The sequence below is a fragment of the Tachyglossus aculeatus genome, chromosome Y4, assembly GCF_015852505.1.
Source record: "Tachyglossus aculeatus isolate mTacAcu1 chromosome Y4, mTacAcu1.pri, whole genome shotgun sequence".
In the NCBI taxonomy this organism is placed as follows: domain Eukaryota; kingdom Metazoa; phylum Chordata; class Mammalia; order Monotremata; family Tachyglossidae; genus Tachyglossus; species Tachyglossus aculeatus.
In genome coordinates this window covers 7,394,335-7,422,276 of record NC_052096.1, presented here as the reverse complement: position 1 = coordinate 7,422,276, position 27,942 = coordinate 7,394,335, and the positions used below count along the sequence as shown (strand labels likewise).

General features: G+C 50.0%; 1 protein-coding gene across 1 annotated transcript; it reads left to right on the top strand.

The window, feature by feature from the left end:
* On the top strand, positions 1–26,236 carry ADAMTS4 (ADAM metallopeptidase with thrombospondin type 1 motif 4). Its single transcript, XM_038768718.1, has 9 exons — positions 1–854; positions 1,807–2,130; positions 3,106–3,238; positions 3,358–3,528; positions 5,770–6,056; positions 11,982–12,168; positions 13,364–13,539; positions 18,414–18,589; positions 25,342–26,236. Exons 1-9 carry the CDS (start codon positions 231–233, stop codon positions 25,820–25,822), a joined length of 2,559 nt encoding a protein of 852 aa, XP_038624646.1. The 5' UTR covers positions 1–230; the 3' UTR covers positions 25,823–26,236.
* Positions 26,237–27,942: the final 1,706 nt, after the last annotated feature.

The following is a 27,942-nucleotide window of genomic DNA, read 5'->3' as shown; positions in this document are numbered from 1 at the left end:
GAGACAATCAAATTGGAAGAAACGGACCGAGGTCCCGCGGATGGAACAGTTGATCTGAAACAGAGGGTCTGAGGGAAGGCCGCAGTAAAAGCCAGACTAGCCAAGGGAGCAAGCCCCCCACGACCACCCTCCCCTAAGGGAGTGGGAAACTTCCCGTGACTGGGACCACCAACGTAGGGGCTCCCCGGACCCCCGCATCCCGCCCTGCCCTCGCCCGCGTGAGGGGCATCATGTTCCCGGCTGGCCGGAGGACCCTTCTCCTCGACCTCAACCTCCTCCTCTTCCCTCCCTCGTCCCGGTCCTCGTCCTCCTCCCGGCCCGTGGCTCCGACCCTGCTGCTGCTGCTCCTGGCGGCCTGCCCGCCCCCGGCCCGGCCGGCCCAGCCCGGAGAGGAGGAGGTCGTGTTCCTCCAGAGGATCAACGGCAGCCTCCCACCGGGCCCCGACCCCCCGGGCCCGCTGCTCTTCCGCCTGGCGGCCTTCGGCGAGACGCTGGAGCTGACCCTGGAGCGGGACCCGGGAGTCCGGGCCGAGGGGCTGACCGTCCAGTACCTGGGCCGGGCCCCGTCGGCGCTGGACGGGCCGGAGCCGGGCTCCTACCTGACCGGTTCGGTCAACGGAGACCCGGAGTCGGTGGCGGCCCTGCACTGGGACGGAGGGTCGGGCCTACTGGGCGTCCTGCAGTACCGGGGGGCCGAACTGCACCTGCAGCCCCTGGACGGGGGCGCCGCCAACTCGGCCGGAGGGGCCGGCGTGCACGTGCTCAGCCGGAGGAGCCCCTCTCGAAGCGGGGGGACCATGTGCAGCGTGGGGGGCCGGCTCGAGGGGCCCGGCCCCGCGCCCCGCAGGACCAAGGTAGGCCGACGGGCCGCGGGGCGTGGACACCCCCGTTTCCCCTCAGCCCCTGGCCCTCCCTGGCCGTCCCGCCGTGACCTCCGCCGGCCTTCCTCTTCCTCCTGCTTCCCTCCCTCTCTCTCCCCTCGTCGGACCCCGGGGGTCCCAGCTGGGCAGGGGAGCCGGGGCCCGTCGGGTCCCACGTGATGCCCTCCTCCCTGCCCCATGCCGTCACCCTAACCTCGAGGGCGGGAAGCTGACCGCAACCGGGGAATTCCCTACGGCCGCGGAGGGGAAGGGCCGGAGTCACCATCCAGACCCACTTCTTCCTTCCTCTCTTTGGCCCCTCCCCGGCCGTGGTCTCCCTGCTTCCTCTCCAGCCTCACCTCTAGCCGGCCACCCCCGCTCCCCCACCCGGAGACCCTCGGAGAGCTCGCAGGCCCTGGGCATCTCCCGTCACGCTCCTCCCTCGTCCCCCCTCCGCTCCCCTCCCTTTAATCCAGACCAGACGCTGCCCCTCCGCTTCCCATCTCCCGCCTGGATATCCGTCCCGTCTTGGCCCGCTGTCCATCCCCCCCTCCCGCCCCCAAATCCTTCGAACCCTCCCTTTGGATCCCCCTCCTCCCACACGGCCCAGACACGTTGCAGCAGCCCGGCCCCCTCCAGCCCCGACTCCCACCGGGGAGCCCCCCACGGCTCCTCCCTACGAGAGGCCCAGCCGCGCTCTCCCCCGGGGCCTACGTGGCCCGGAGACGTGGCGCTCCCCCCCCCCCGCCAATCCCTCCAGGAGCCCCCATCCCTCCCGCCCACCCCCGGCCCCCATCCCAGACGCCAACCAGATGGGTGAGCGCGGCCGACCGGATCCGCTCTGGGCACCCTGGGGTGGTGGTCCCCGGGGGACAGAGGGTCCCGGGGTGGTGTTTCGACCCCCGGTTGCCCCCTCCTCATCCCCGGCTCTCCCTCCCGCCCTCAGCGCTTCGCCTCCGTCAGCCGCTTCGTGGAGACCCTTGTGGTGGCGGATGATAAGATGGCGGCCTTCCACGGGGAGGGTCTGAAGCGTTACCTCCTCACGGTTCTGGCGGCCGCCGCCAAGGCCTTCCGCCACCCGAGCCTGCGCAACCCGGTCAACCTGGTGGTGACGCGGCTGGTGGTGTTGGGGCCCGGCGAGGAGGGCCCGCCCGTGGGGCCCAACGCGGCCGAGACCCTGCGCGGGTTCTGCGCCTGGCAGCGCGGGCTCAACCCGCCCGAGGACTCCGACCCGGACCACTTCGACGTCGCCATCCTCTTCACCCGCCAGGTCGGGGAGGGCCCCCTCCCTCCGCGTCCCGCGCTCCCCGGGCTCCCCGTTACCCGCCACGGTCTCGTTTTCTACCCCGGGAGGTCGGGAGAGGCGGGCGTTACCGGGCCCGTTTTACGGTTGGGAAGAGCGAGGACCAGAGAGGTGAAGCGGGCCGCCCGGGGTCACGCAGCGGGCCGGGGACTCACGCCCGGAAGGTCGTGGGTTCCTTCAACCTCCCCAGCGCTTAGAACAGTTGGAAGGAGTGAAAAGTTAGATCAGTGTCAATTGAATTCAACGCTTTTAACTGAGGTGAGCCCTACGGAGAGCTCACCTCCTCCAGGAGGCCTTCCCAGACTGAGCCCCCTCCTTCGTGTCCCCCTCCTCCCCCCCCCCATCCCCTCCTTCCCCTCCCCACAGCACCTGGATATATGTTCGTATGTATTTATTACTCTATTTGTACATATTTATTCTATTTTATTTTGTTAATACGTTTTGTCCATCTCCCCCTTCCAGACTGTGAGCCCGCTGTTGGGTAGGGACCGTCTCTAGATGTTGCCAACTTGGACTTCCCAAGCGCTTAGTCCAGCGCTCTGCACACAGTAAGCGCTCAATAAATACGATTGAATGAATGAATTCGGTCGTGCTTATCGAGCGCTTGCTGTGGGTAGCGAGCGCTGTTGTAAGCGCTCGGGAGGGTCCGATACGACAATAGACAGACACGCGGCCTGCCCGGCTGGGCTGCTGTGTGACTCTGGGCGAGTCGCTTTGCTTTTCTGGGCCTCGGTTCCTTCATCGGCGAAGCAGGGATTGAGACCGTGAGCCCCACGGGGGTCGGGGACCGTGTCCAACCCGATTTGGACATTCCCAACCCTGTCCTTAGCACGGTGTCTAGCGTGTAGCGAGCGCTTAACGGACACCCCACCCAGGCCACTCGCCCGCCCCCAGCTAGGCCCCGCCGCCCCCGCCGCCCGCCAACGATTCCTCCTCGTCCAGGACTTGTGCGGCGTCTCCACCTGCGACACCCTGGGCATGGCGGACGTGGGCACCGTCTGCGACCCCGCCCGGAGCTGCGCCATCGTGGAAGACGACGGGTTGCAGTCGGCGTTCACTGCCGCCCACGAGCTCGGTCAGTCGGGGGTGGCGGGAGTGCGGGGCCGGGGCTGAGGAAGGGACGCCGAGCGGGGGGGGGGAAACGGGCGCGGGGGTCCCCACACCCACCCTCCTCCCCGCCCCCGTGGCCCACAGGACACGTCTTCAACATGCTCCACGACAACTCCAAGCCGTGCGCGGAGCTGAACCGGGCCCGGGGCTCCGCCCGCCACGTCATGGCGCCCGTCATGGCCCACGTTGACCCCGAGGAGACCTGGTCGCCCTGCAGCGCCCGCTTCATCACAGATTTCCTGGACAACGGTCACGGTCAGGATTTCCTCCCCCGCCCCACGCTCCCCTCAACCCGCTCTGCCCCGCTCCTTCCTACATCCTCTGCTGGGTGGGAGCCAGATCCGCCTCCGCCATTCGGGTCTCCAAAAAGACGACTCGGAGAGCCCGGGAAACCTCCGCTCCCCGCTGCCTTCAACCGAGGGACAGTCTCCTATTCATTCATTCAATCGTATTTATTGAGCGCCTACTGTGTGCAGAGCACTGGACTGAGCGCTTGGGAAGTCCAAGTCGGCGACATCTAGAGCCGGTCCCTACCCAACAACGGGCTCATGGTCTAGAAGGGGGACGAGAAAACAAAACATGGGGACGGGTGTCAAGTCGTCAGAATAAATAGAATTAAGGCTAAATGCACATCATTAACAAAATAAATAGAATAGTAAATATGTACAAGGCAAGACCTCACTTTTCCCCTGTGACCTCCACATTCCCTCACCTCTCCCTCCCAGGACGCTGTCTCCTAGGCGAGTCCCACCTTCCCCCTGTGATCTTCCCCCTGTGATCCCGGATGAGATGCCACCTTAATAATAATAATGGCATTTATTAAGCGCTTACTATGTGCAAAGCACTGTTCTAAGCGCTGGGGAGGTTACAAGGTGATCAGGTTGTCCCACGTGGGGATCACAGTCTTCATCCCCATTTTATAGATGAGGGAACTGAGGCCCAGAGAAGTGAAGTAATAATAATGATAATAATGATGGCATTTATTAAGCGCTTACTACATGCAAAGCACTGTTCTAAGCACTGGGGAGGTTACAAGGTGATTAGGTTGTCCCATGTGGGGGGGGCTCACAGTCATCCCCATTTTACAGATGAGGTAACTGAGGCCCAGAGAAGTGAAGTGACTTGCCCAAATTGGCAATTGGCAGAGCTGGGATTTGAACCCATGACCTCGGACTCCAAAGCCCGGGCTCTTTCCACTGAGCCACGCTGCTTCTCTATACTTTCATTCATTCATTCAATTGTATTTAGTGAGCGTTTACTGTGTGCAGAGCACTGGACTAAGCACTTGGGCAGTACAAATTGGCAACATCTAGAGACAGTCCCTACCCAACAGTGGGCTCACAGTCTAAAAGGGGGAGACAGAGAACAAAACCAAACATACTAACAAAATAAAAGAAATAGAATAGATATGTACAAGTAAAATAAATAAATAAATAGAGTAATAAATATGTACAAACATATATAAATATATACATATATAGTCATCATCATCATCATCAATCGTATTTATTGAGTGCTTACTGTGTGCAGAGCACTGTACTGAGCGCTTGGGAAGTACAAATTGGCAACACCTAGAGACGGTCCCTACCCAACAGCGGGCTCACAGTCTAAAAGTGGGAGACAGAGAACAAAACCAAACGTACTAACAAAATAAAAGAAATAGAATAGATATGGACAAGTAAAATAAATAAATCATCATCATCAATCGTATTTATTGAGTGCTTACTATGTGCAGAGCACTGGACTAAGCGCTTGGGAAGTACAAATTGGCAACATCTAGAGACAGTCCCTACCCAACAGTGGGCTCACAGTCTAAAAGGGGGAGACAGAGAACAAAACCAAACACACTAACAAAATGAAAGAAATAGAATAGATATGTACAAGCAAAATAAATAAATAAATAAATAGGGTAATAAATATGTACAAACATATATAAATATGTACATATATAGTCATCATCATCAATCATATTTATTGAGCGCTTACTGTGTGCAGAGCACTGGACTAAGCGCTTGGGAAGTACAAATTGGCAACATCTAGAGACAGTCCCTAACCAACAGCGGGCTCACCGTCTAAAAGGGGGAGACGGAGAACAAAACCAAACACACTAACAAAATAAAAGAAATAGAATAGATATGTACAAGTAAAATAAATAAATAAATAAATAGAGTAATAGATATGCGCAAGCATATATACAGGTGCTGTGGGGAAGGGAAGGAGGTAAGATGGGGAGGATGGAGAGGAAGGAAGGGGCTCAGTCTGGGAAGGCCTCCTGGAGGAGGTGAGCTCTCAGTAGGGCCTTGAAGGGAATAGAATAGATAGATTTATAGATAGAATAAATAGAGTAATAAATATGTACAAACATATATAAATATATAGTCCAGTGCTCTGCACACAGTAAGCGCTCAATAAATACGATTGATGATGACGATGATGACGCTCCCCCAACTTTGCCCCCCGTGCCCTCCACCCCGCTCTCGGCCTCTCCGTCCCCAGGGCATTGCCTCCTGGACAAACCCCCGGCCCCCCTGCGCCTGCCGGCCGCCTTCCCCGGCAGCAACTACGACGCCGACCGCCAGTGCCAGCTGACCTTCGGCCCCGAGTCCCGCCACTGCCCGCAGCTGCCCCCGCCCTGTGCGGCCCTGTGGTGCTCCGGCCGCCTGAACGGGCACACCATGTGCCAGACCAAGCACTCGCCCTGGGCCGACGGCACGCCCTGCGGGCCCACCCAGGCCTGCATGGGGGGCGTCTGCCTTCACAGCGCCCAGCTCAAGGACTTCCACGTAAGGACGGCGGGCACACCGGGGGCGGGAGCGGCCCGAAGCCAGAGGCCTGGTGATACACAGAATCAATCAATCCATCCATCAATCGTATTTATTGAGCACTTACCGTGTGCAGAGCGCCGGACTAAGCGCTTGGAAAAGTACAGTTCAGCAATAGAGACAATCCCTGCCCACCGTGGGTTTAGAATTCATTTATTCATTCATTTAAGCGCTTAGTACAGTGCTCTGCCCATAGTAAGCGCTCAATAAATACGATTGATAAGGATGATTCGATCGTATTTATTGAGCGCTTACTGTGTGCAGAGCGCTGTACTAAGCGCTTGGGAAGTCCAAGTTGGCAACATATGGAGACGGTCCCCACCCAACAGCAGGCTCACAGTCTTGAAGCGGGGAGACAGACAAGGTCACATGTGACCGTGCGCAAGTCGCTTCGCTTCTCTGGGCCTCAGTTCCCTCCTCTGTAAAATGGGGATGAAGACTGTGACACCCCCATGGGGCAACCTGATCACCCTGTAGCCTCTCCAGCGCTTAGAACAGTGCTTCGCACATAGTAAGCGCTTAACAAATGCCATCGTTATTATTATTACATCATTCATTCAATCGTATTTATTGAGTGCTTACTGTATGCAGAGCACTGTACTAAGCACTTGGAAAAGTACAGTTCAGCAATAGAGACAATCCCTGCCCACCGTGGGTTTATAATTCATTCGTTCATTCATTCAATCGTATTTATTGAGCGCTTACTGTGTGCAGAGCACTGTACTAAGCGCTTGAGAAGTCCAAGTTGGCAACATATGGAGACGATCCCCACCCAACAGCGGGCTCACAGTCTTGAAGGGGGGAGACAGACAAGGTCACATGTGACCGTGCGCAAGTCGCTTCGCTTCTCTGGGCCTCAGTTCCCTCCTCTGTAAAATGGGGATGAAGACTGTGACACCCCCACGGGGCAACCTGATCACCCTGTAGCCTCCCCAGCGCTTAGAACAGTGCTTTGCACATAGTAAGCACTTAACAAATGCCATCGTTATTATTATTACATCATTCATTCAATCATATTTATTGAGTGCTTACTGTATGCAGAGCACTGTACTAAGTCCTTGGAAAAGTACAGTTCAGCAATAGAGACAATCCCTGCCCATCGTGGGTTTATAATTCATTCATTCATTCATTCAATCGTATTTATTGAGCTCTTACTGTGTGCAGAGCGCTGTATTAAGCGCTTGGGAAGTCCTAGTTGGCAACATTTGGAAACTGTCCCTACCCAACAGCGGGCTCACAGTCTAGAAGAGGGGAGACGGACAAGGTCACATGTGACCGTGCGCAAGTCGCTTCCCTTCTCTGGGCCTCAGTTCCCTCCTCTGTAAAATGGGGATGAAGACTGTGAAACCCCCATGGGGCAACCTGATCACCCTGTATCCTCCCCAGCGCTTAGAACAGTGCTTCGCACATAGTAAGCGCTTAACAAATGCCATCGTTATTATTATTACATCATTCATTCATTCATTCAATCGTATTTATTAAGTGCTTACTGTGTGCAGAGCACTGGACAAAGCGCTTGGAAAAGTACAGTTCAGCAATAGAGACAATCCCTGCCCACTGTGGGTTTATAATTCATTCATTCAATCAATCAATCAATCAATCGTATTTATTGAGTGCTTACTGTGTGCAGAGCACTGTACTAAGCGCTTGGGAAGTCCAAGTTGGCAACATCTAGAGACGGTCCCTACCCAACAGTGGGCTTACAGTCTAGAAGGGGGAGACAGTGACCAAAACCAAACATATTAACAAAATAAAATCAATAGAATAGAGATGTACAGGTAAAATAAATAAATAAACAGAGTGATAAATATGTATGAACCCGGTGATGTAGCCGACTTCATTCATTCAATTATTCAATCGTATTGTAATGATAATCCATCAATCAATCGTATTTATTGAGCGCTTACTGTGTGCAGAGCACTGTACTAAGCGCTTGGGAAGTAAAAGTTGGCAACATATAGAGACAGTCCCTACCCAACAGTGGGCTCACAGTCTAAAAGATAATAATAATAATGGTATTTATAAAGCGCTTACTACGTGCAAAGCACTGGGGAAGTTACAAGGTCATCAGGTTGCCCCACGGGGGGCTTACATTCTTCATCCCCCTTTTATAGATGAGGTCGCTGAGGCCCAGAGAAGTTAAGTGCATATATGTTTTTATGTATTTATTACTCTATTTATTTTACTTGTACATATTCTATTTATTTTATTTTGTTAATATGTTTTGTGTTGTTCTCTGTCTCCCCCATCTAGACTGTGAGCCCACTGTTGGGTAGGGACTGTCTCTAGATGTTGCCAATTTGTACTTCCCAAGCGCTTAGTCCAGTGCTCTGCACACAGTAAGCGCTCAATAAATACGATTGATGATGATGATGATGATATTTTGTTCTCTGTCTTCCCCTTTTAGACTGCGAGCCCACTGTTGGGTAGGGACTGTCTCTATATGTTGCCAATTTGTACTTCCCAAGTGCTTAGTACGGTGCTCTGCACATAGTAAGCGCTCAATAAATATGATTGATGATGATGATGATGATGATGATGATATTAATCCCCATTTTACAGATGAGGGAACCCAGGCCCAGAGAAGTACCTCAGTCACCTCATCTGTAACCTCATCATTTTCCCCTTCTAGCCTGTGAGCCCACTATTGGGTAGGGCCCGTCTCTATATGTTCCCAACTTGTACTTCCCAAGCGCTTAGTACAGTGCTCTGCGCACAGTAAGCGCTCCATAAATACGATTGATTGATTGATCTGTAAAATGGGGATGAAGACTATGAGCCCCCCGTGGGCCAACCCGATCACCTTGTAACCTCCCCAGCGCTTTGAACAGTGCTTGGCAGATAGTAAGTGCTTAATAAATGCTATTATGATTATTAGAAGGGGGAGACAGGCAACAAAACAAATGTGCAAGTAAAATAAATAGAGTACATTTATTTTATTTTGTTTGTACGTTTGGTTTTGTTCTCCATCTCCCCCTTTTAGACTGTGAGCCCACTGTTGGGTAGGGACTGTCTCTATATGTTGCCAACTTCCCAAGCGCTTAGTCCAGTGCTCTGCACACAGTAAGCCTGTATATATGTATATATGTTTGTACATATTTATTACTCTATTTATTTTACTTGTACATATCTATTCTATTGATTTTATTTTGTTAGTATGTTTGGTTTTGTTCTCTGTCTCCCCCTTTTAGACTGTGAGCCCAGTGTTGGGTAGGGACTGTCTCTATATGTTGCCAATTTGTACTTCCCAAGCGCTTAGTCCAGTGCTCTGCACACAGTAAGCGCTCAATAAATACGATTGATGATGATGATGAGTAAGCGCTCAATAAATACGATTGATGATGATGATGAGTAAGCGCTCAATAAATACGATTGATGATGATGATGAGTAAGCGCTCAATAAATACGATTGATGATGATGATGATGATGATGATGATGAGTACATGGGAAGCGCTTAACGTATGCCACAGTTCTTATTGTTATTATTATATATCATCAATCAATCAATCGTATTTATTGAGCGCTTACTATGTGCAGAGCACTGTACTAAGCGCTTGGGAAGTCCAAATTGGCAACATCTAGAGACAGTCCCTACCCAACAGCGGGCTCACAGTCTAAAAGGGGGAGACAGAGAACAAAACCAAACGTATTAACAAAACGAAATAAATAGAATAGCTATGTACAAATAAAAGAAATAAATAAATAGAGTAATAAATATGTACAAACATATCATCATCATCAATTGTATTTATTGAGCACTTACTATGTGCAGAGCACTGTACTAAGCGCTTGGGAAGTACAAATTGGCAACATCTAGAGACAGCCCCTACCCAACAGCGGGCTCACAGTCTAAAAGGGGGAAACAGAGAACAAAACCAAACATACTAACAAAACAAAATAAATAGAATAGGTACGTACAAGTAAAATAAATAAATAAATAAATAGAGTAATAAATATGTACAAACATATCATCATCATCAATTGTATTTATTGAGCGCTTACTATGTGCAGAGCACTGTACTAAGCGCTTGGGAAGTCCAAATTGGCAACATCTAGAGACAGTCCCTACCCAACAGCGGGCTCCCAGTCTAAAAGGGGGAGACAGAGAACAAAACCAAACATACTAACAAAACGAAATAAATAGAATAGATACGTACAAGTAAAAGAAATAAATAAATAAATAAAGTAATAAATATATAGAGACAGTCCCTACCCAACAGCGGGCTCACAGTCTAAAAGGGGGAGACAGAGAACAAAACCAAACATACTAACAAAACGAAATAAATAGAATAGATATGTACAAGTAAAAGAACTAGAGTAATAAATATGTACAAACATATCATCATCAATTGTATTTATTGAGCGCTTACTATGTGCAGAGCACTGTACTAAGCACTTGGGAAGTCCAAATTGGCAACATCTAGAGACAGTCCCTACCCAACAGCGGGCTCCCAGTCTAAAAGGGGGAGACAGAGAACAAAACCAAACATACTAATAAAACAAAATAAATAGAATAGCTATGTACAAGTAAAAGAAATAAATAAATAAATAGAGTAATAAATATATAGAGACAGTCCCTACCCAACAGTGGGCTCCCAGTCTAAAAGGGGGAGACAGAGAACAAAACCAAACATACTAACAAAACAAAATAAATAGAATAGCTATGTACAAGTAAAAGCAATAAATGAATAGAGTAATAAATATGTACAAACATATCATCATCATCAATTGTATTTATTGAGTGCTTACTATGTGCAGAGCACTGTACTAAGCGCTTGGGAAGTCCAAATTGGCAACATCTAGAGACAGTCCCTACCCAACAGCGGGCTCACAGTCTAAAAGGGGGAGACAGAGAACAAAACCAAACATACTAACAAAACGAAATAAATAGAATAGATATGTACAAGTAAAAGAAATAAATAAATAAATAAAGAGTAATAAATATGTACAAACATATCATCATCATCAATTGTATTTATTGAGCGCTTACTATGTGCAGAGCACTGTACTAAGCGCTTGGGAAGTACAAATTGGCAACATCTAGAGACAGTCCCTACCCAACAGCGGGCTCACAGTCTAAAAGGGGGAGACAGAGAACAAAACCAAACATACTAACAAAACAAAATAAATAGAATAGATATGTACAAGTAAAAGAAATAAATAAATAAATAGAGTAATAAATATATAGAGACAGTCCCTACCCAACAGCGGGCTCACAGTCTAAAAGGGGGAGACAGAGAACAAAACCAAACATACTAACAAAACAAAATAAATAGAATAGATATGTACAAGTAAAAGAAATAAATAAATAAATAGAGTAATAAATATATAGAGACAGTCCCTACCCAACAGTGGGCTCACAGTCTAAAAGGGGGAGACAGAGAACAAAACCAAACATACTAACAAAACAAAATAAATAGAATAGCTATGTACAAGTAAAAGCAATAAATGAATAGATAGAGTAATAAATATGTACAAACATATCATCATCATCAATTGTATTTATTGAGTGCTTACTATGTGCAGAGCACTGTACTAAGCGCTTGGGAAGTCCAAATTGGCAACATCTAGAGACAGTCCCTACCCAACAGCGGGCTCCCAGTCTAAAAGGGGGAGACAGAGAACAAAACCAAACATACTAACAAAACGAAATAAATAGAATAGATATGTACAAGTAAAATAAATAAATAAATAAATAAAGAGTAATAAATATGTACAAACATATCATCATCATCAATTGTATTTATTGAGCGCTTACTATGTGCAGAGCACTGTACTAAGCGCTTGGGAAGTACAAATTGGCAACATCTATATATATATATATGATTGACGGAGTGTTTCATCTCTCTCCCTCTGCCCCCCACCTTGGTCCTGCCTGTCTGCAGACCCCCCGGGCGGGCGGCTGGGGCCCCTGGGGCCCGTGGGGTGACTGCTCCCGGACCTGCGGCAGCGGGGTCCAGTTCTCCTCCCGCGACTGCACCCGTCCCGTCCCCCGCAACGGGGGCAAGTACTGCGAGGGTCGCCGGACCCGATTCCGCTCCTGCAACACCCAGGACTGCGCCCAGGGCAACGGTGAGGAGGCCGGTGGTGAGGCCCAGGGCGATAGCCGGGATGCGGGGGAAGGCCGTCATCATCAATCGTATTTATTGAGCGCTTACTGCGTGCAGAGCACTGGACTAAGCGCTTGGGAAGTCCAAGTTGGCAACATCTAGAGACGGGCCCTACCCAACAGTGGGCTCGGCCTGGAAGGGTCCCTGACCACGTCTCTGACCCCATCTTACCTCCTTCCCTTCCCCACAGCACCTGTATATACGTTTGTACTTATTTATTTTACTTGTACACATCTATTCTACTTATTTTATTTTGTTAGTATGCTTGGCTTTGTTCTCTGTCTCCCCCTTCTAGACTGTAAGCCCGCTGTTGGGTAGGGACGGTCTCTAGATGTTGCCAACTTGGACTTCCCAAGCGCTTCGTCCGGCGCTCCGCACACAGTAAGCACTCAATAAATACAATTGATGAGGAGGAGGAGGAGGATGTCTTAGAGAAGCAGCGTGGCTCAGTGGAAAGAGCGCGGGCTTGGGAGCCAGAGGGCATGGGTTCAAATCCCGCCTCCCCCACGTGTCTTGCTGTGTGACCTTGGGCAAGTCGCTTCACTTCTCCGTGCCCGAGTGCCCTCATCTGTAAAATGGGGATTAAGACTGGGAGCCCCACGTGGGGGAACCTCATCTCCTTGTGTTCCTCCCAGCGCTTACAACAGTGCTTTGCACATAGTAAGCGCTTAACAAATACCAACATTATTATTATTATTATGTCTCTCGTGGGGCAACCTCATCTCCTTCTGTTCCTCCCAGCGCTTACAACAGTGCTTTGCACATAGTAAGCGCTTAACAAATACCAACATTATTATTATTATTATGTCTCTCGTGGGGCAACCTCATCTCCTTGTGTTCCTCCCAGCGCTTACAACAGTGCTTTGCACATAGTAAGCGCTTAACAAATACCAACATTATTATTATTATTATGTCTCTCGTGGGGCAACCTCATCTCCTTCTGTTCCTCCCAGCGCTTACAACAGTGCTTTGCACATAGTAAGCGCTTAACAAATACCAACATTATTATTATTATTATGTCTCTCGTGGGGCAACCTCATCTCCTTCTGTTCCTCCCAGCGCTTACAACAGTGCTTTGCACATAGTAAGCGCTTAACAAATACCAACATTATTATTATTATTATTATTATTTTGTCTCTCTGGTTGGGGGGACACAGCGCTGACCTTCAGGGAGGAGCAGTGCGCGGCCTTCAACCTCCGCTCCGACCTGTTCAAGAATTTCCCCGGGCCCATGGACTGGATCCCCCGATACAGCGGCGTGGCACCCCAGGACCGGTGCAAGCTCACGTGCCAGGCCCGGGCCCTCGGCTACTACTACGTCCTGGAGCCAAGGGTGAGGGGCCGCGGGGCACGGCCTGGAGGGTTTCCAGAATAACTCTAACTATAATAATAACCATAATATCATATAATAACCATAATACGACTATAATAACTATAACTCACAATAATAGAGAAGCGGCGTGGCTCGGCGGAAAGAGCCCGGGCTTTGGAGTCAGAGGTCATGGGTTCAAATCCCGGCTCCGCCAATTGTCAGCTGGGTGACTTTGGGCCAGTCACTTCACTTCTCTGGGCCTCATCTGTAAAATGGGGATTAAGACTGTGAGCCCCCCGTGGGACAGCCTGATCACCTTGTAACCTCCCCAGCGCTTAGAACGGTGCTTTGCACATAGTAAGTGCTTCATAAATGCCATCATTATAATAACGATAATAACAATAATGTTGCGGGGCACGGCCTTGGGAGTTTTCATGATAATAATAATGTTGATGATAATAATAATAATGATGATGGCATTTGTTAAGCGCTTACTACGTGCCAAGCACTGTTCTAAGCGCTGGGGGGATATAACATGATCAGGTTGGCCCACGTGGGGCTCACAGTCAACCCCCATTTACAGATGAGGTAACTGAGGCTCAGAGAAGTGAAATGACTGGCCCAAGGTCTCACAGCAGACATGTGGCGGAGCCGGGATTCGAACCCACGACCTCTGACTCCAAAGCCCGGGCTCTTTCCACTGAGCCACGATGATGATGAGAACCAGCATGGGTGGTCAGGGGTCATGGGTTCAAACCCCGGCTCCGCCAACTGTCAGCTGGGTGACTGTGGGCAAGTCACTTCACTTCTCTGGGCCTCAGTGACCTCATCTGGAAAATGGGGATTAAGACTAGGAGCTCCCCGTGGGACAGCCTGATCACCTTGTACCCTCCCCAGCGCTTAGAACAGTGCTTTGCACATAGTAAGTGCTTAATAAATGCCATCATTATTAAGTCACTTCACTTCTCTGGGCCTCAGTGACCTCATCTGGAAAATGGGGATTAAGACTAGGAGCCCCCCGTGGGACAGCCTGATCACCTTGTAACCTCCCCAGTGCTTAGAACAGTGCTTTGCACATAGTAAGTGCTTAATAAATGCCATCATTATTAAGTCACTTCACTTCTCTGGGCCTCAGTGACCTCATCTGGAAAATGGGGATTAAGACTAGGAGCTCCCTGTGGGACAGCCTGATCACCTTGTAACCTCCCCAGTGCTTAAAACAGTGCTTTGCACATAGTAAGTGCTTAATAAATGCCATTATTATTATTATTATTATTATTATTAGAACAGTGCGCACACAGTAAGCACTTAATAAATGCCATTATTATTATTATTATTATTATTATTAGAACAATGTTTTGCACATAGTAAGCGCTTAATAAATGCCATTATTATTATTATTATTATTAGAACAGTGCTTTGCACATAGTAAGCACTTAATAAATGCCATTATTATTATTATTAGAACAGTGCTTTGCATGTAGTAAGCGCTTAATAAACGCCATCATCATCATCATTATTTCTTAAGCACTTACTACTTGTACTTCCCAAGCGCTTAGTCCAGTGCTCTGCACACAGTAAGCGCTCAATGAATACGGTTGAATGAATGAATGAATGCGCCAGGTATTGTAATAATAAAATAAACGCCATCATCATCATTATTTCTTAAGCACTAACTACTTGTACTTCCCAAGCGCTTAGTCCAGTGTTCTGCACGCAGTAAGTGCTCAATGAATACAATTGAATGAATGAATGAATGTGCCAGGTATTGTAATAATAAAATAAACGCCATCATCAACATTATTTCTTAAGCACTTACTACTTGTACTTCCCAAGCGCTTAGTCCAGTAAGCGCTCAATGAATACGATTGAATGAATGAATGAATGCGCCAGGTATTGCAATAATAAAATAAACGCCATCATCATCATTATTTCTTAAGCACTAACTACTTGTACTTCCCAAGCGCTTAGTCCAGTGCTCTGCACGCAGTAAGCGCTCAATGAATACGATTGAATGTATGAATGAATGCGCCAGGTATTGTAATAATAAAATAAATGCCATCATCATCATTATTTCTTAAGCACTTACTACTTGGACTTCCCAAGCGCTTACTCCAGTGCTCTGCACGCAGTAAGCGCTCAATGAATACGATTGAATGAATGAATGAATGCGCCAGCTATTGTAATAACAATGATGATGCTATTTCTTAAGTGCTTACTATGTGTCAAGCACTGTTCATTCGTTCTTTCAGTCGTATTTACTGAGCGCCTACTGTGTGCAGAGCACTGGACTAAGCGCTTGGAAAGTCCAATTCGGCAACAGAGACGGTCCCTACCCGACAATGGGCTCACAGCCTAGAAGGGGGAGACCGTTCTCAGCGCCGGGGTAGGTACAAGCTAGTCGGGTTGGCCACGGTCCCCGTCCCGCGTGGGGCTCGCGGTCTTCATCCCCATTTTACAGGTGAGGTGACTGAGGCCCAGTGAAGCGACTTGCCCAAGGTCACACAGCAGACGCGTGGCGGAGCCGGGACTAGAACCCAGGACCTTCTGACGCCCAGGACTGTTCTCTATCCACAGGGCCACACTGGGCCCACCGTGAGCCCACTGGGGACTGTCTCTATATGTTGCCAGCTTGTACTTCCCAAGCGCTTAGTATAGTGCTCTGCACACAGTAAGCGCTCAATAAATACGATTGGTGGATTGATTGGTTACAAGCAAATGGGGTTGTACATATTTATTACTCTATTTTACTTGTACCTATCTATTCTACTGATTTTATTTTGTTAATATGTTTGGTTTTGGTCTCTGTCTCCCCCTTCTAGACTGTGAGCCCGCTGTTGGGTAGGGACTGCCTCTATACGTTGCCAGCTTGGACTTCCCAAGCGCTTAGTACAGTGCTCTGCACGCAGTAAGCGCTCAATAAATGCGATTGATTGATTGATTGATTGATTGATTGATTGGACTCAGTCCCTGTCCCACGTGGGGCTCACGGTCTCAATCCCCATTTTCCAATCAATCAATCATATTTATTGAGCACTTACTGTGTGCAGAGCACTGTACTAAGCGCTTGGGAAGTCCAAGTCGGCAACATCTAGAGACGGTCCCTGTCCAACAGTGGGCTCACAGTCTAAAAGATGAGGGAACCGAGGAGGCCCAGAGAAACTTAGTGACTTGCCCGAGGTCACACAGCAGAAAAGTGGCGGAGCCGGGATTAGAACCCGGGCTCTAACCACTCCACCATCTTCCCCCAACCCCAGGACGCTAGTCACTTCATTTCTCTGAGCCTCAGTTCCCTCATCTGGAAAATGGGGATGAATTCTGTGAGCCCCGTGTGGGGCAGGGACTGTGGCCAACCTGATTAGCTTGGATCTACCCCAGCGCTTAGCGCAGTGCCTGGCACGTAGTAAGCGCTTGACAGATGCCATGTTAAAAGAAAATAAATCCGCCCCACTCCAGCACTCGGTCCATTAAGTGCCACATGGCACAGTGGCTACAGCCCTGGGAGTCAGAAGGTCACGAGTTCTAATCCCGGTGCCGCCACGTATCTGCTGAGTGACCTTGGGCAAGTCACTTCACCTTTCTGGGCCTCCGTTATCCCTCCTGGAAAACGTGGGTTGAAACTGTGAGCCCCCCGTGGAGCAGGGACTGCGTCCAACCCGATTTGCTCGTATCCCCTTAGTACGGTGACCGGCCCATAGTCAGTGCTTAAGAGATACCATCGTCCTTATTATCAGTACTTAACAAATCAATCAATCGTATTTATTGAGCACTTACTGGGGGCAGAGCACTGTACTAAGCGCTTGGGAAGTACAAGTTGGCAACATATAGAGACAGTCCCTACCCAACAGTGGGCTCACAGTATAAAATACCATATGAAGACAGGAATCCCGTCGACGCAGCCGGCCTCGGCACTCAGTCAATCAATCAATCAATCAATCAATCAATCATATTTATTGAGCGCTTACTGTGTGCAGAGCACTGTACTAAGCGCTTGGGAAGTACAAGTTGGCAACATCTAGAGACGGTCCCTACCCAGCGGTGGGCTCACAGTCTAAAAGGGGGAGACAGAGAACAAAACCAAACACACTAACAAAATAAAATAAATAGAATAGATAGGTACAAGTAAAATAAATAAATAAATAAACAGAGTAATCAATCAATCGTATTTATTGAGCGCTTACTGTGTGCAGAGCACTGGACTAAGCACTTGGGAAGTCCAAGTTGGCAACACGTAGAGACGGTCCCTACCCAACAGTGGGCTCACAGTCTCAAAGGGGGAGACAGAGAACCAAAACAAACACACTAACAAAATAAAATAGAGTAGATAGGTACAAGTAAAATAAATAAATAAATAAACAGAGTAATCAATCAATCAATCGTATTTATTGAGCACTTACTGTGTGCAGAGCACTGTACTAAGCACTTGGGAAGTCCAAGCTAGCAACATGTAGAGATGGTCCCTACCCAACAGTGGGCTCACAGTCTAAAAGGGGGAGACAGAGAACCAAACCAAACACACTAACAAAATAAAATAAATAGAGTAGATAGGTACAAGTAAAATAAATAAATAAATAGAGTAATCAATCAATCGATTGTATTTATTGAGCGCTTACTGAGTGCAGAGCACTGTACTAAGTGCTTGGGAAGTCCAAGTTGGCAACATCTAGAGACGGTCCCTACCCAACAGTGGGCTCACAGTCTAAAAGTGGGAGACAGAGAACCAAACCAAACACACTAACAAAATAAAATAAGTAGAATAGATAGGTACAAGGAATCAATCAATCAATCGTATTTATTGAGCGCTTACCGTGTGCAGAGCACTGTGCTAAGAGTAAGCGCTTAACAAATATCGGGTTCCAAATCCCAACCTACTGACGTGCGCGTCCGGTTCGCAGGTGGCGGACGGGACGCCCTGCTCCCCGGACGGCCCGTCCGTCTGCGTCCAGGGCCGCTGCATCCACGCCGGCTGCGACCGCGTCATCGGGTCCAAGAAGAAGTTTGACAAGTGCATGGTGTGTGGAGGAGACGGTTCCACCTGCCACAAAGTCTCCGGCTCCTTCAGGAAACCCAGGTGCGGGGTCAAGGGGGGGAGGCCAGTCCACTCCCACGGGCCTGGGGTCCCAGGTTGCCTTCGTCGTACCTACTGAGCGCTCGTTGGGTAGGGACCGTCTCTATACGTTGCCGGCTTGGACTTCCCAAGCGCTTGGTACAGGGCTCTGCACACAGTAAGCGCTCAATCATCATCATCATCATCATCAATCGTATTTATTGAGCGCTTACTATGTGCAGAGCACTGGACTAAGCGCTTGGGAAGTACAAATTGGCAACATATAGAGACAGTCCCTACCCAACAGTGGGCTCACAGTCTAAAAGGGGGAGACGGAGAACAAAACCAAACATACTAACAAAATAAAATCAATAGAATAGATATGTACAAGTAAAATAAATAAATAGAGTAATAAATCTGTACAAACATATATGCATATATACAGGTGCTGTGGGGAAGGGAAGGAGGTAAGATGGGGGGATGGAGAGGGGGACGAGGGGGAGAGGAAGGAAGGGGCTCAGTCTGGGAAGGCCTCAATAAATACGACTGATTGATTGATTGATTGATTACTGTGTGCGGAGCACTGGTCTGAGCATTTGGGAGAGGCTGAAACGACAACGAACAGACACATTTCCCACCCACGGCGAGCTCGCGGGCCGTAGCTGGGGGAGACGGACGTCGATACGGATCAATAAAATGACAGATAGGGATAGATAGATAGATAGATAGATAGATAGATAGATAGATAGACAGATAGATAGATAGACAGATAGATAGATAGACAGATAGATTTGCACATATTTATTACTCTATTTATTTATTTATTTTGCTTGTGCATATCTATTCTATTTATTTTATTTTGTTAGTATGTTTAGTTTTGTTCTCTGTCTCCCCCTTTTAGACTGTGAGTCCACTGTTGGGTAGGGACTGTCTCTATATGTTGCCAATTTGTACTTCCCAAGCGCTTAGGACAGTGCTCTGCACACAGTAAGCGCTCAATAAATACGACTGATTGATTGATTGATTACTGTGTGCGGAGCACTGGTCTGAGCGCTTGGGAGAGGCCGAAACAACAATGAACGTTTCCCGCCCACGGAGAGCTCGCAGGCCGGAGCTGGGGGAGACGGACGTCGATACGGATCAATAAAATGACAGATAGAGATAGATAGATAGATAGATAGATAGATAGACAGATAGATAGATAGATAGACAGATAGATAGACAGATAGATTTGCACATATTTATTACTCTATTTATTTTGCTTGTGCATATCTATTCTATTTATCTTATTTTGTTAGTATGTTTGGTTTTGTTCTCTGTCTCCCCCTTTTAGACTGTGAGCCCACTGGTGGGTAGGGACTGTCTCTATATGTTGCCAATTTGCACTTCCCAAGCGCTTAGTCCAGTGCTCTGCACACAGTAAGCGCTCAATAAATACGACTGATTGATTGATTGATTACTGTGTGCGGAGCACTGGTCTGAGCGCTTGGGAGAGGCCGATACGACAATGAACAGACACGTTTCCCGCCCATGGCGAGCTCGTGGGCTGGAGCTGGGGGAGGCGGACGTCGATACGGATCAATAAAATGGCAGATAGGGATAGATAGATAGATAGATAGATGATAGATAGATAGATAGATAGATAGACAGATAGATAGATTTGCACATGTTTATTACTCTATTTATTTTACTTGTACATATCTATTCTATTTATTTTATTTTGTTAGTATGTTTGGTTTTGTTCTCTGTCTCCCCCTTTTAGACTGTGAGCCCACTGTTGGGTAGGGACCGTCTCTATATGTTGCCAACTTGGACTTCCCAAGCGCTTAGTACAGTGCTCTGCACACAGTAAGCGCTCAATAAATACGATTGATGATGATGATGATGATGACATAAGCGGTGTGGGGTGCGAGGAGACCGAAGGGAGCAAGCAGGGCGACGCAGAAGGGGATGGGAGACGAGGAAAGCGGGGCTTAGTCGGGGAAGGCCGCCCGGAAGAGGTGGGCTTTCGGTAAGGCTTTGGACGGGGCGGGGGGAGAGGAATTGTCTGCCGGATTTAATAATAATAATGATGATGGCGTTTGTTCAGCGCTTACTATGTGCCAAGCACTGTTCTGAGCACTGGGGAGGTTACGAGGCGATCAGATTGTCCCACGTGGGGCTCACAGTCTAGTCTGTAAGATGAGGTAACTGAGGCACAGAGAATAATAATGATAATAATAATAATGATAGCCTTTATTAAGCGCTTACTCTGTGCAAAGCACTGTTCTAAGCGCTGGAGAGCTTACGAGGTGGTCAGGTTGTTCCACACGGGGCTCACAGCCTTAATCCCCACTTTACAGATGAGGTAACTGAGGTACAGAGAAGCTAAGTGGCTTGCCAAAGTCACACAGCTGACAAGCGGCGGAGGCGGAATTCGAACCCATGACCTCTGACTCCAAAGCCCTGGCTCTTTCCACTGAGCCACGCCCAAAGTCACACAGCTGACCGTCGGCAGAGCCGGGATTTGAACCCGTGACCTCCGACTCCCAAGCCCGGGCTCTTTCCACTGAGCCACCCGCCCCACAGTCTAAGGGGGAAGGAGAACAGGGGTCTTATCCCCGTTTTCCGCCCGAGGAACCCGAAGCAGAGAGAAGTTAAGATCATTCATTCAGCGGTATTTATTGAGCACTTACTGTGTGCAGAGCACTGTACTGAGCACTTGGGAGAGGACAATTTAACAGCATCGCGGAGGCGGAATCAGAACCCAGGTCCTTCTTACTCCCAGGCCCCTGCTCTATCCAGTGGGCCACGATGTTTGGAGCGGGGGAGGTCTTTAGGGGACTTAGTCCAGTGCTCTGCACACAGTAAGCGCTCAATAAATACGATCGAATGAACTAATAGGGACACTCTCGAGGTGGGCGACTCTGATTTCTAATTCCAGCTCTGCCACGTGTCTGCTGTGTGACCTTGGGCAAGTTCCTTTACTTCTCTGTGCCTCAGTTCCCTGCTCCATCAAATACCGACGGTATTGGTTAAGCGCTTACCATGTGCCAAGCACTGTTCTAAGCGCCGAAGACTGTGAACCCTCCATGGGATAGGGACCCCTAAGCAGCGTGGCCCAGTGGAAAGAGCGTGCTTTGGAGTCAGAGGTCATGGGTTCAAATCCCGGCTCCGCCAATTGTCAGCTGGGTGACTTTGGGCCAGTCACTTCACTTCTCTGTGCCTCAGTTCCCTCATCTGGAAAATGGGGATTAAGACTGTGAGCCCCCCTTTGGGACAACCTGATGGCCTTGTAACCTCCCCAGCGCTTAGAACGGTGCTTTGCGCATAGTAAGTGCTTAATAAATGCCATTATTATTATTACCTTCTAGACTGCGAGCCCACTGTTGGGTAGGGACCGTCTCTATATGTTGCCAAATTGTACTTCCCAAGCGCTTAGTACAGTGCTCTGCACACAGTAAGTGCTCAATAAATATGATTGAATGAATGAATGACTTGGGTCCAACCGGATCACTTCGGATTGATTGAGTAGAACAATCAACGAGAAGCAGCGTGGCTCAGTGGAAAGAGCCCGGGCTTGGGAGTCGGAGGTCATGGGTTCGAATCCCGGATCTGCTACATGTCTGCTGTGTGGCCTTGGGCAAGTCACTTCACTTCTCTGAGCCTCAGTGACCTCATCTGGAAAATGGGGATTAAGACTGTGAGCCCCACGTGGGACAACCCGATCACCTTGTACCCCCTTCAGCACTTAGAACAGTGCTTTGCACATACAAACGCCATCATTATTATTAAGCGCTTAGTACAGTGCTCCGCACACAGTAAGCGAGAGAAGCAGCGCGGCTCAGTGGAGAGAGCCCGGGCTTTGGAGTCAAAGGTCATGGGTTCGAATCCCGGCTCCACCCCCTGTCAGCTGCGTGACCTGGGGCAAGTCACTTAACTTCTCTGAGCCTCAGTTCCTTCATCTGTAAAATGGGGATTAAGACTGTGAGCCCCCCGTGGGACAACCCGATCACCTTGTACCCCCCTCAGCGCTTAGAACGGTGCTTTGCACATACAAACAAACGCCACCATTATTATTAAGCACTTAGTACAGTGCTCCGCACACAGTAAGCGAGAGAAGCAGTGCGGCTCAGTGGAGAGAGCCCGGGCTTTGGAGTCAAAGGTCATGGGTTCGAATCCCGGCTCCACCCCCTGTCAGCTGCGTGACCTGGGGCAAGTCACTTAACTCCTCTGAGCCTCAGTTCCTTCATCTGTAAACTGGGGATGAAGACTGTGAGCCCCCCGTGGGACAACCTGATCACCTTGTACCCCCCTCATCATCATCATCAATCGTATTTATTGAGCGCTTACTATGTGCAGAGCACTGTACTAAGCGCTTGGGAAGTACAAACTGGCAACATATAGAGCCAGTCCCTATCATCATCATCAATCGTATTTATTGAGCGCTTACTGTGTGCAGAGCACTGTACTAAGCGCTTGGGAAGTACAAACTGGCAACATATAGAGACAGTCCCTACCCAACAGTGGGCTCACAGTCTGAAAGGGGGACCCCTCTCAGCGCTTAAAACGGTGCTTTGCACGTGCAAACAAACGCCATCATTATTATTAAGCGCTTAGTACAGTGCTCCGCACACAGTAAGCGAGAGAAGCAGCGCGGCTCAGTGGAGAGAGCCCGGGCTTTGGAGTCAAAGGTCATGGGTTCGAATCCCGCCTCCACCACATCAGCTGCGTGACCTGGGGCAAGTCACTTAACTTCTCTGAGCCTCAGTTCCTTCATCTGTAAAATGGGGATTAAGGCTGTGAGCCCTCCGTGGGACAACCTGATCACCTTGTACCCCCCTCAGCGCTTAGAACGGTGCTTTGCACATACAAACGCCATCATTATTATTAAGTGCTTAGTACAGTGCTCTGCACACAGTAAGCGAGAGAAGCAGCGCGGCTCAGTGGAGAGAGCCCAGGCTTTGGAGTCAAAGGTCATGGGTTCGAATCCCGGCTCCACCCCCTGTCAGCTGCGTGACCTGGGGCAAGTCACTTAACTCCTCTGAGCCTCAGTTCCTTCATCTGTAAACTGGGGATGAAGACTGTGAGCCCCCCGTGGGACAACCTGATCACCTTGTACCCCCCTCATCATCATCATCAATCGTATTTATTGAGCGCTTACTATGTGCAGAGCACTGTACTAAGCGCTTGGGAAGTACAAACTGGCAACATATAGAGCCAGTCCCTATCATCATCATCAATCGTATTTATTGAGCGCTTACTGTGTGCAGAGCACTGTACTAAGCGCTTGGGAAGTACAAACTGGCAACATATAGAGACAGTCCCTACCCAACAGTGGGCTCACAGTCTGAAAGGGGGACCCCTCTCAGCGCTTAAAACGGTGCTTTGCACGTGCAAACAAACGCCATCATTATTATTAAGCGCTTAGTACAGTGCTCCGCACACAGTAAGCGAGAGAAGCAGCGCGGCTCAGTGGAGAGAGCCCGGGCTTTGGAGTCAAAGGTCATGGGTTCGAATCCCGCCTCCACCACATCAGCTGCGTGACCTGGGGCAAGTCACTTAACTTCTCTGAGCCTCAGTTCCTTCATCTGTAAAATGGGGATTAAGGCTGTGAGCCCTCCGTGGGACAACCTGATCACCTTGTACCCCCCTCAGCGCTTAGAACGGCGCTTTGCACATACAAACGCCATCATTATTATTAAGTGCTTAGTACAGTGCTCTGCACACAGTAAGCGAGAGAAGCAGCGCGGCCCAGTGGAGAGAGCCCGGGCTTTGGAGTCAAAGATCATGGGTTCGAATGCCGGCTCCACCCCTTGTCAGCTGCGTGACCTGGGGCAAGTCACTTTAACTCCTCTGAGCCTCAGTTCCTTCATCTGTAAACTGGGGATGAAGACTGTGAGCCCCCCGTGGGACAACCTGATCACCTTGTACCCCCCTCATCATCATCATCAATCGTATTTATTGAGCGCTTACTATGTGAAGAGCACTGTACTAAACGCTTGGGAAGTACAAACTGGCAACATATAGAGACAGTCCTGATCATCATCATCAATTGTATTTATTGAGCGCTTACTATGTGAAGAGCACTGTACTAAGCGCTTGGGAAGTACAAACTGGCAACATATAGAGACAGTCCCTATCATCATCATCAATCATATTTATTGAGCGCTTACTATGTGAAGAGCACTGTACTAAGCGCTTGGGAAGTACAAACTGGCAACATATAGAGACAGTCCCTATCATCATCATCAATCATATTTATTGAGCGCTTACTATGTGAAGAGCACTGTACTAAGCGCTTGGGAAGTACAAACTGGCAACATATAGAGACAGTCCCTATCATCATCATCAATCGCATTTATTGAGCGCTTACTATGTGAAGAGCACTGTACTAAGTGCTTGGGAAGTACAAACTGGCAACATATAGAGACAGTCCCTGTCATCATCATCAATTGTATTTATTGAGCGCTTACTGTGTGCAGAGCACTGTACTAAGCGCTTGGGAAGTACAAACTGGCAACATATAGAGACAGTCCCTACCCAACAGTGGGCTCACAGTCTGAAAGGGGGACCCCCCTCAGCGCTTAAAACGGTGCTTTGCACGTGCAAACGCCATCATTATTATTAAGCGCTTAGTCCAGTGCTCTGCACACAGTAAGCGCCCAGTAAATACGACTGAATGAACAGAACGGAGTAAGCGCTTTAAGGATGCCCCGGTGACGGTTAGGAGGTGAGGAGGGGACGCCAAGCCCCCCTGCTAACCGCCCCCGTGCCCGCCTCTGCCTCCGGTCCAGGTACGGCTACAACGACGTGGTCACCTTCCCCGCGGGCGCCACGCACATCCTGGTGCGGCAGCAGGCCGACCCCGGCCTGGGCCCAGGCCCCGGCCCGGCCCCCGACGCCCGACGGGGGGCCGACGGCGTCTACCTGGCCCTGCGGCTGCCCGACGGGCCCTACGTCCTCAACGGCAACTACGTCCTGCTGCCCTCGCCCACCGACGTGGCCCTGCCCGGCGGCGTGGGCCTGCGCTACAGCGGGGCCACCGCGGCCACCGAGACGCTGGCCGGCCACGGGCCCCTGGCCCAGCCGCTCACCCTGCAGGCCCTGGTGGCCGGCGGCTCCCGCCTCCCCCGCCTCCGCTACACCTTCTTCACGCCCCGGCCCCCCGCGCCCCCCACGCCCCCCGCCCCCCGCCCCGCTCCCCAGGACTGGGTGCGACGCCGGGCACGCATCCTAGAGATCCTCCGCCAGCGCCCGCGGCCTGGGGGGAAATGAAGCCCTCTCCCCCGCCCCCCGAACTGGCCCCGACGAGGGCGTCGTGGACTGGGGGTGATGGCGGGACTGGTAACGAGGGGGGCCCTCCGTGCCCAGACACGGTGGGGCGAGGGGGCTGCGAGGGCTGGCCCCGTCCCTTCTCTCTCTCGCAGGCTGGCCCTGCCTCTTGGGGAGGGGGTCCTTCCTCCCCGTCCCCCCCCCCCCACGTCGGTCGTAGGAAGAAGCGGGTGCGGGGTGGAGGGGGAGTGGGCCTCAGTGCCTGTATTTATTTGGATATTTATTGGGCGGTGGGCCCCGGGACGGGAGAACCGGGGTGAAACTCACCCAGCACCCCGGCCCCCCGCTCCTAAAGGGGTAGTGGGAGTCTGAGAGAGAGTGTGTGTGTGTGTGTGTGTGTGTGTTTGTGACCCTCCCACCCACAGAGGGAGGAGGTGGGGTGGGGAAGGGGCTGTGTTGGGGTCCGGGGGCGGGGGGGAGGATTGGTGTAATTTGCTTTGTGTTTTCTAATAAACCCAACTCCGTTATTTATAGCTCCCTGGCTCCGTGCTACTCAATCTATCATATGGATTGAGCGCTTACTATGCGCAGAGCACCAGACTGAGCGCTTGGGAAGTCCAAATTGGCAACATCTAGAGACGGTCCCTACCCAACAGTGGGCTCACAGTCTAAAAGGGGGAGACAGAGAACAAAACCAAACATACTAACAAAATAAAATAGATATGTACAAGTAAAATAAATAGAGTAATAAATATGTACAAACATATATACATATGTACAGGTGCTGTGGGGAAGGGAAGGAGGGAAGATGGGGGGATGGAGAGAGGGACGAGGGGGAGAGGAAGGAAGGGGCTCAGTCTGGGAAGGCCTCCTGGAGGAGGTGAGCTCTCAGCAGGGCCTTGAAGGGAGGAAGAGAGCGAGCTTGGCGCATGGGCAGAGGGAGCAGGGCATTCCAGGCCTGGGGGATGGGAAGAGGGGGAAGGCACCTCTCTTCACTCCTTCAGTCGCATTTATCGAGCGCTTACTGGAAGCCGAGCACGGTACGAAGCGCTCGGGAAGTACGAGCCCGCACGTAGTAAGCGCTGAACAAATGCCATTATTATTATTACAAGTCGGCAACATCTAGAGAACATCCTTCCCTTCCCCACAGCACCTGTATATATGTTTGTACATATTTGTTACTCTATTTATTTATTTATTTATTTTGCTTGTACATATCTATTCTATTTATTTTATTTTGTTAATATGCTTGGTTTTGTTCTCCGTCTCCCCCTTTTAGACTGTGAGCCCACTGTTGGGTGGGGACTGTCTCTAGATGTTGCCAACTTGGACTTCCCAAGCGCTTAGTCCAGTGCTCTGCACACAGTAAGTGCTCAATAAATACGATTGATGATGATGATGATGATGATGAGAAGGTCTCCAACTCGACAACGGGCTCACAGTCTAGAAGAGGCAGCGCGGCTCAGGGCAGGTGCCCGGGCTTGGTAAGCAGAGGTCGTGGGTTGTAATCCCGGCTCCGCCACATGTCAGCTGTGTGGCCTTGGGCAAGTCGCTTCACTTCTCTGAGCCTCAGTGTCCTCATCTGGAAAATGGGGATGAAGACTGGGAGCCCCACGTGGGACAACCTGATGGCCTTGTATCCCACCCCCAGCGCTTAGAACGGTGCTTGGCACATAGTAAGCGCTTAACAAAGGCCATCGTTATTATTATTAGAAGGGGGAGGCAGACAACCAAACAAATCAAGGTGTCCGTGCCATCAGAATCAATAGAATTCATTCATATTCATTCATTCAATCGTATTTATTGAGCGCTTACTGTGTGCAGAGCACTGGACTAAGCGCTTGGGAAGTACAAGTTGGCAACAGATAGAGACGGTCCCTACCCAACAGCGGGCTCACAGTCTAGATTATAGCTATATACACATCATTAATTATCAATCAATTGTATTTATTGAGCGCTTACTGTGTGCAGAGCACTGTACTAAGCGCTTAGCACTGTACTAAGCGCTTATTAATTGTCTGTCTCCCCCTTCTAGCCTGTGAGCCCGTTGTTGGGTAGGGACCATCTCTCTATGTTGCCGACCTGTACTTCCCAAGCGCATTGTCCAGTGCTCTGCACACAGT

Coding starts and splice junctions, on each gene's coding strand:
- ADAMTS4 (XM_038768718.1), top strand. CDS start 231: ATGTTCCCGGCTGGCCGGAGGACCCTTCTCCTCGACCTCAACCTCCTC. Junction 3,239..3,357: donor CACTGCCGCCCACGAGCTCG/GTCAGTCGGGGG, acceptor CGTGGCCCACAG/GACACGTCTTCAACATGCTC. Junction 18,590..25,341: donor GGCTCCTTCAGGAAACCCAG/GTGCGGGGTCAA, acceptor CCTCCGGTCCAG/GTACGGCTACAACGACGTGG.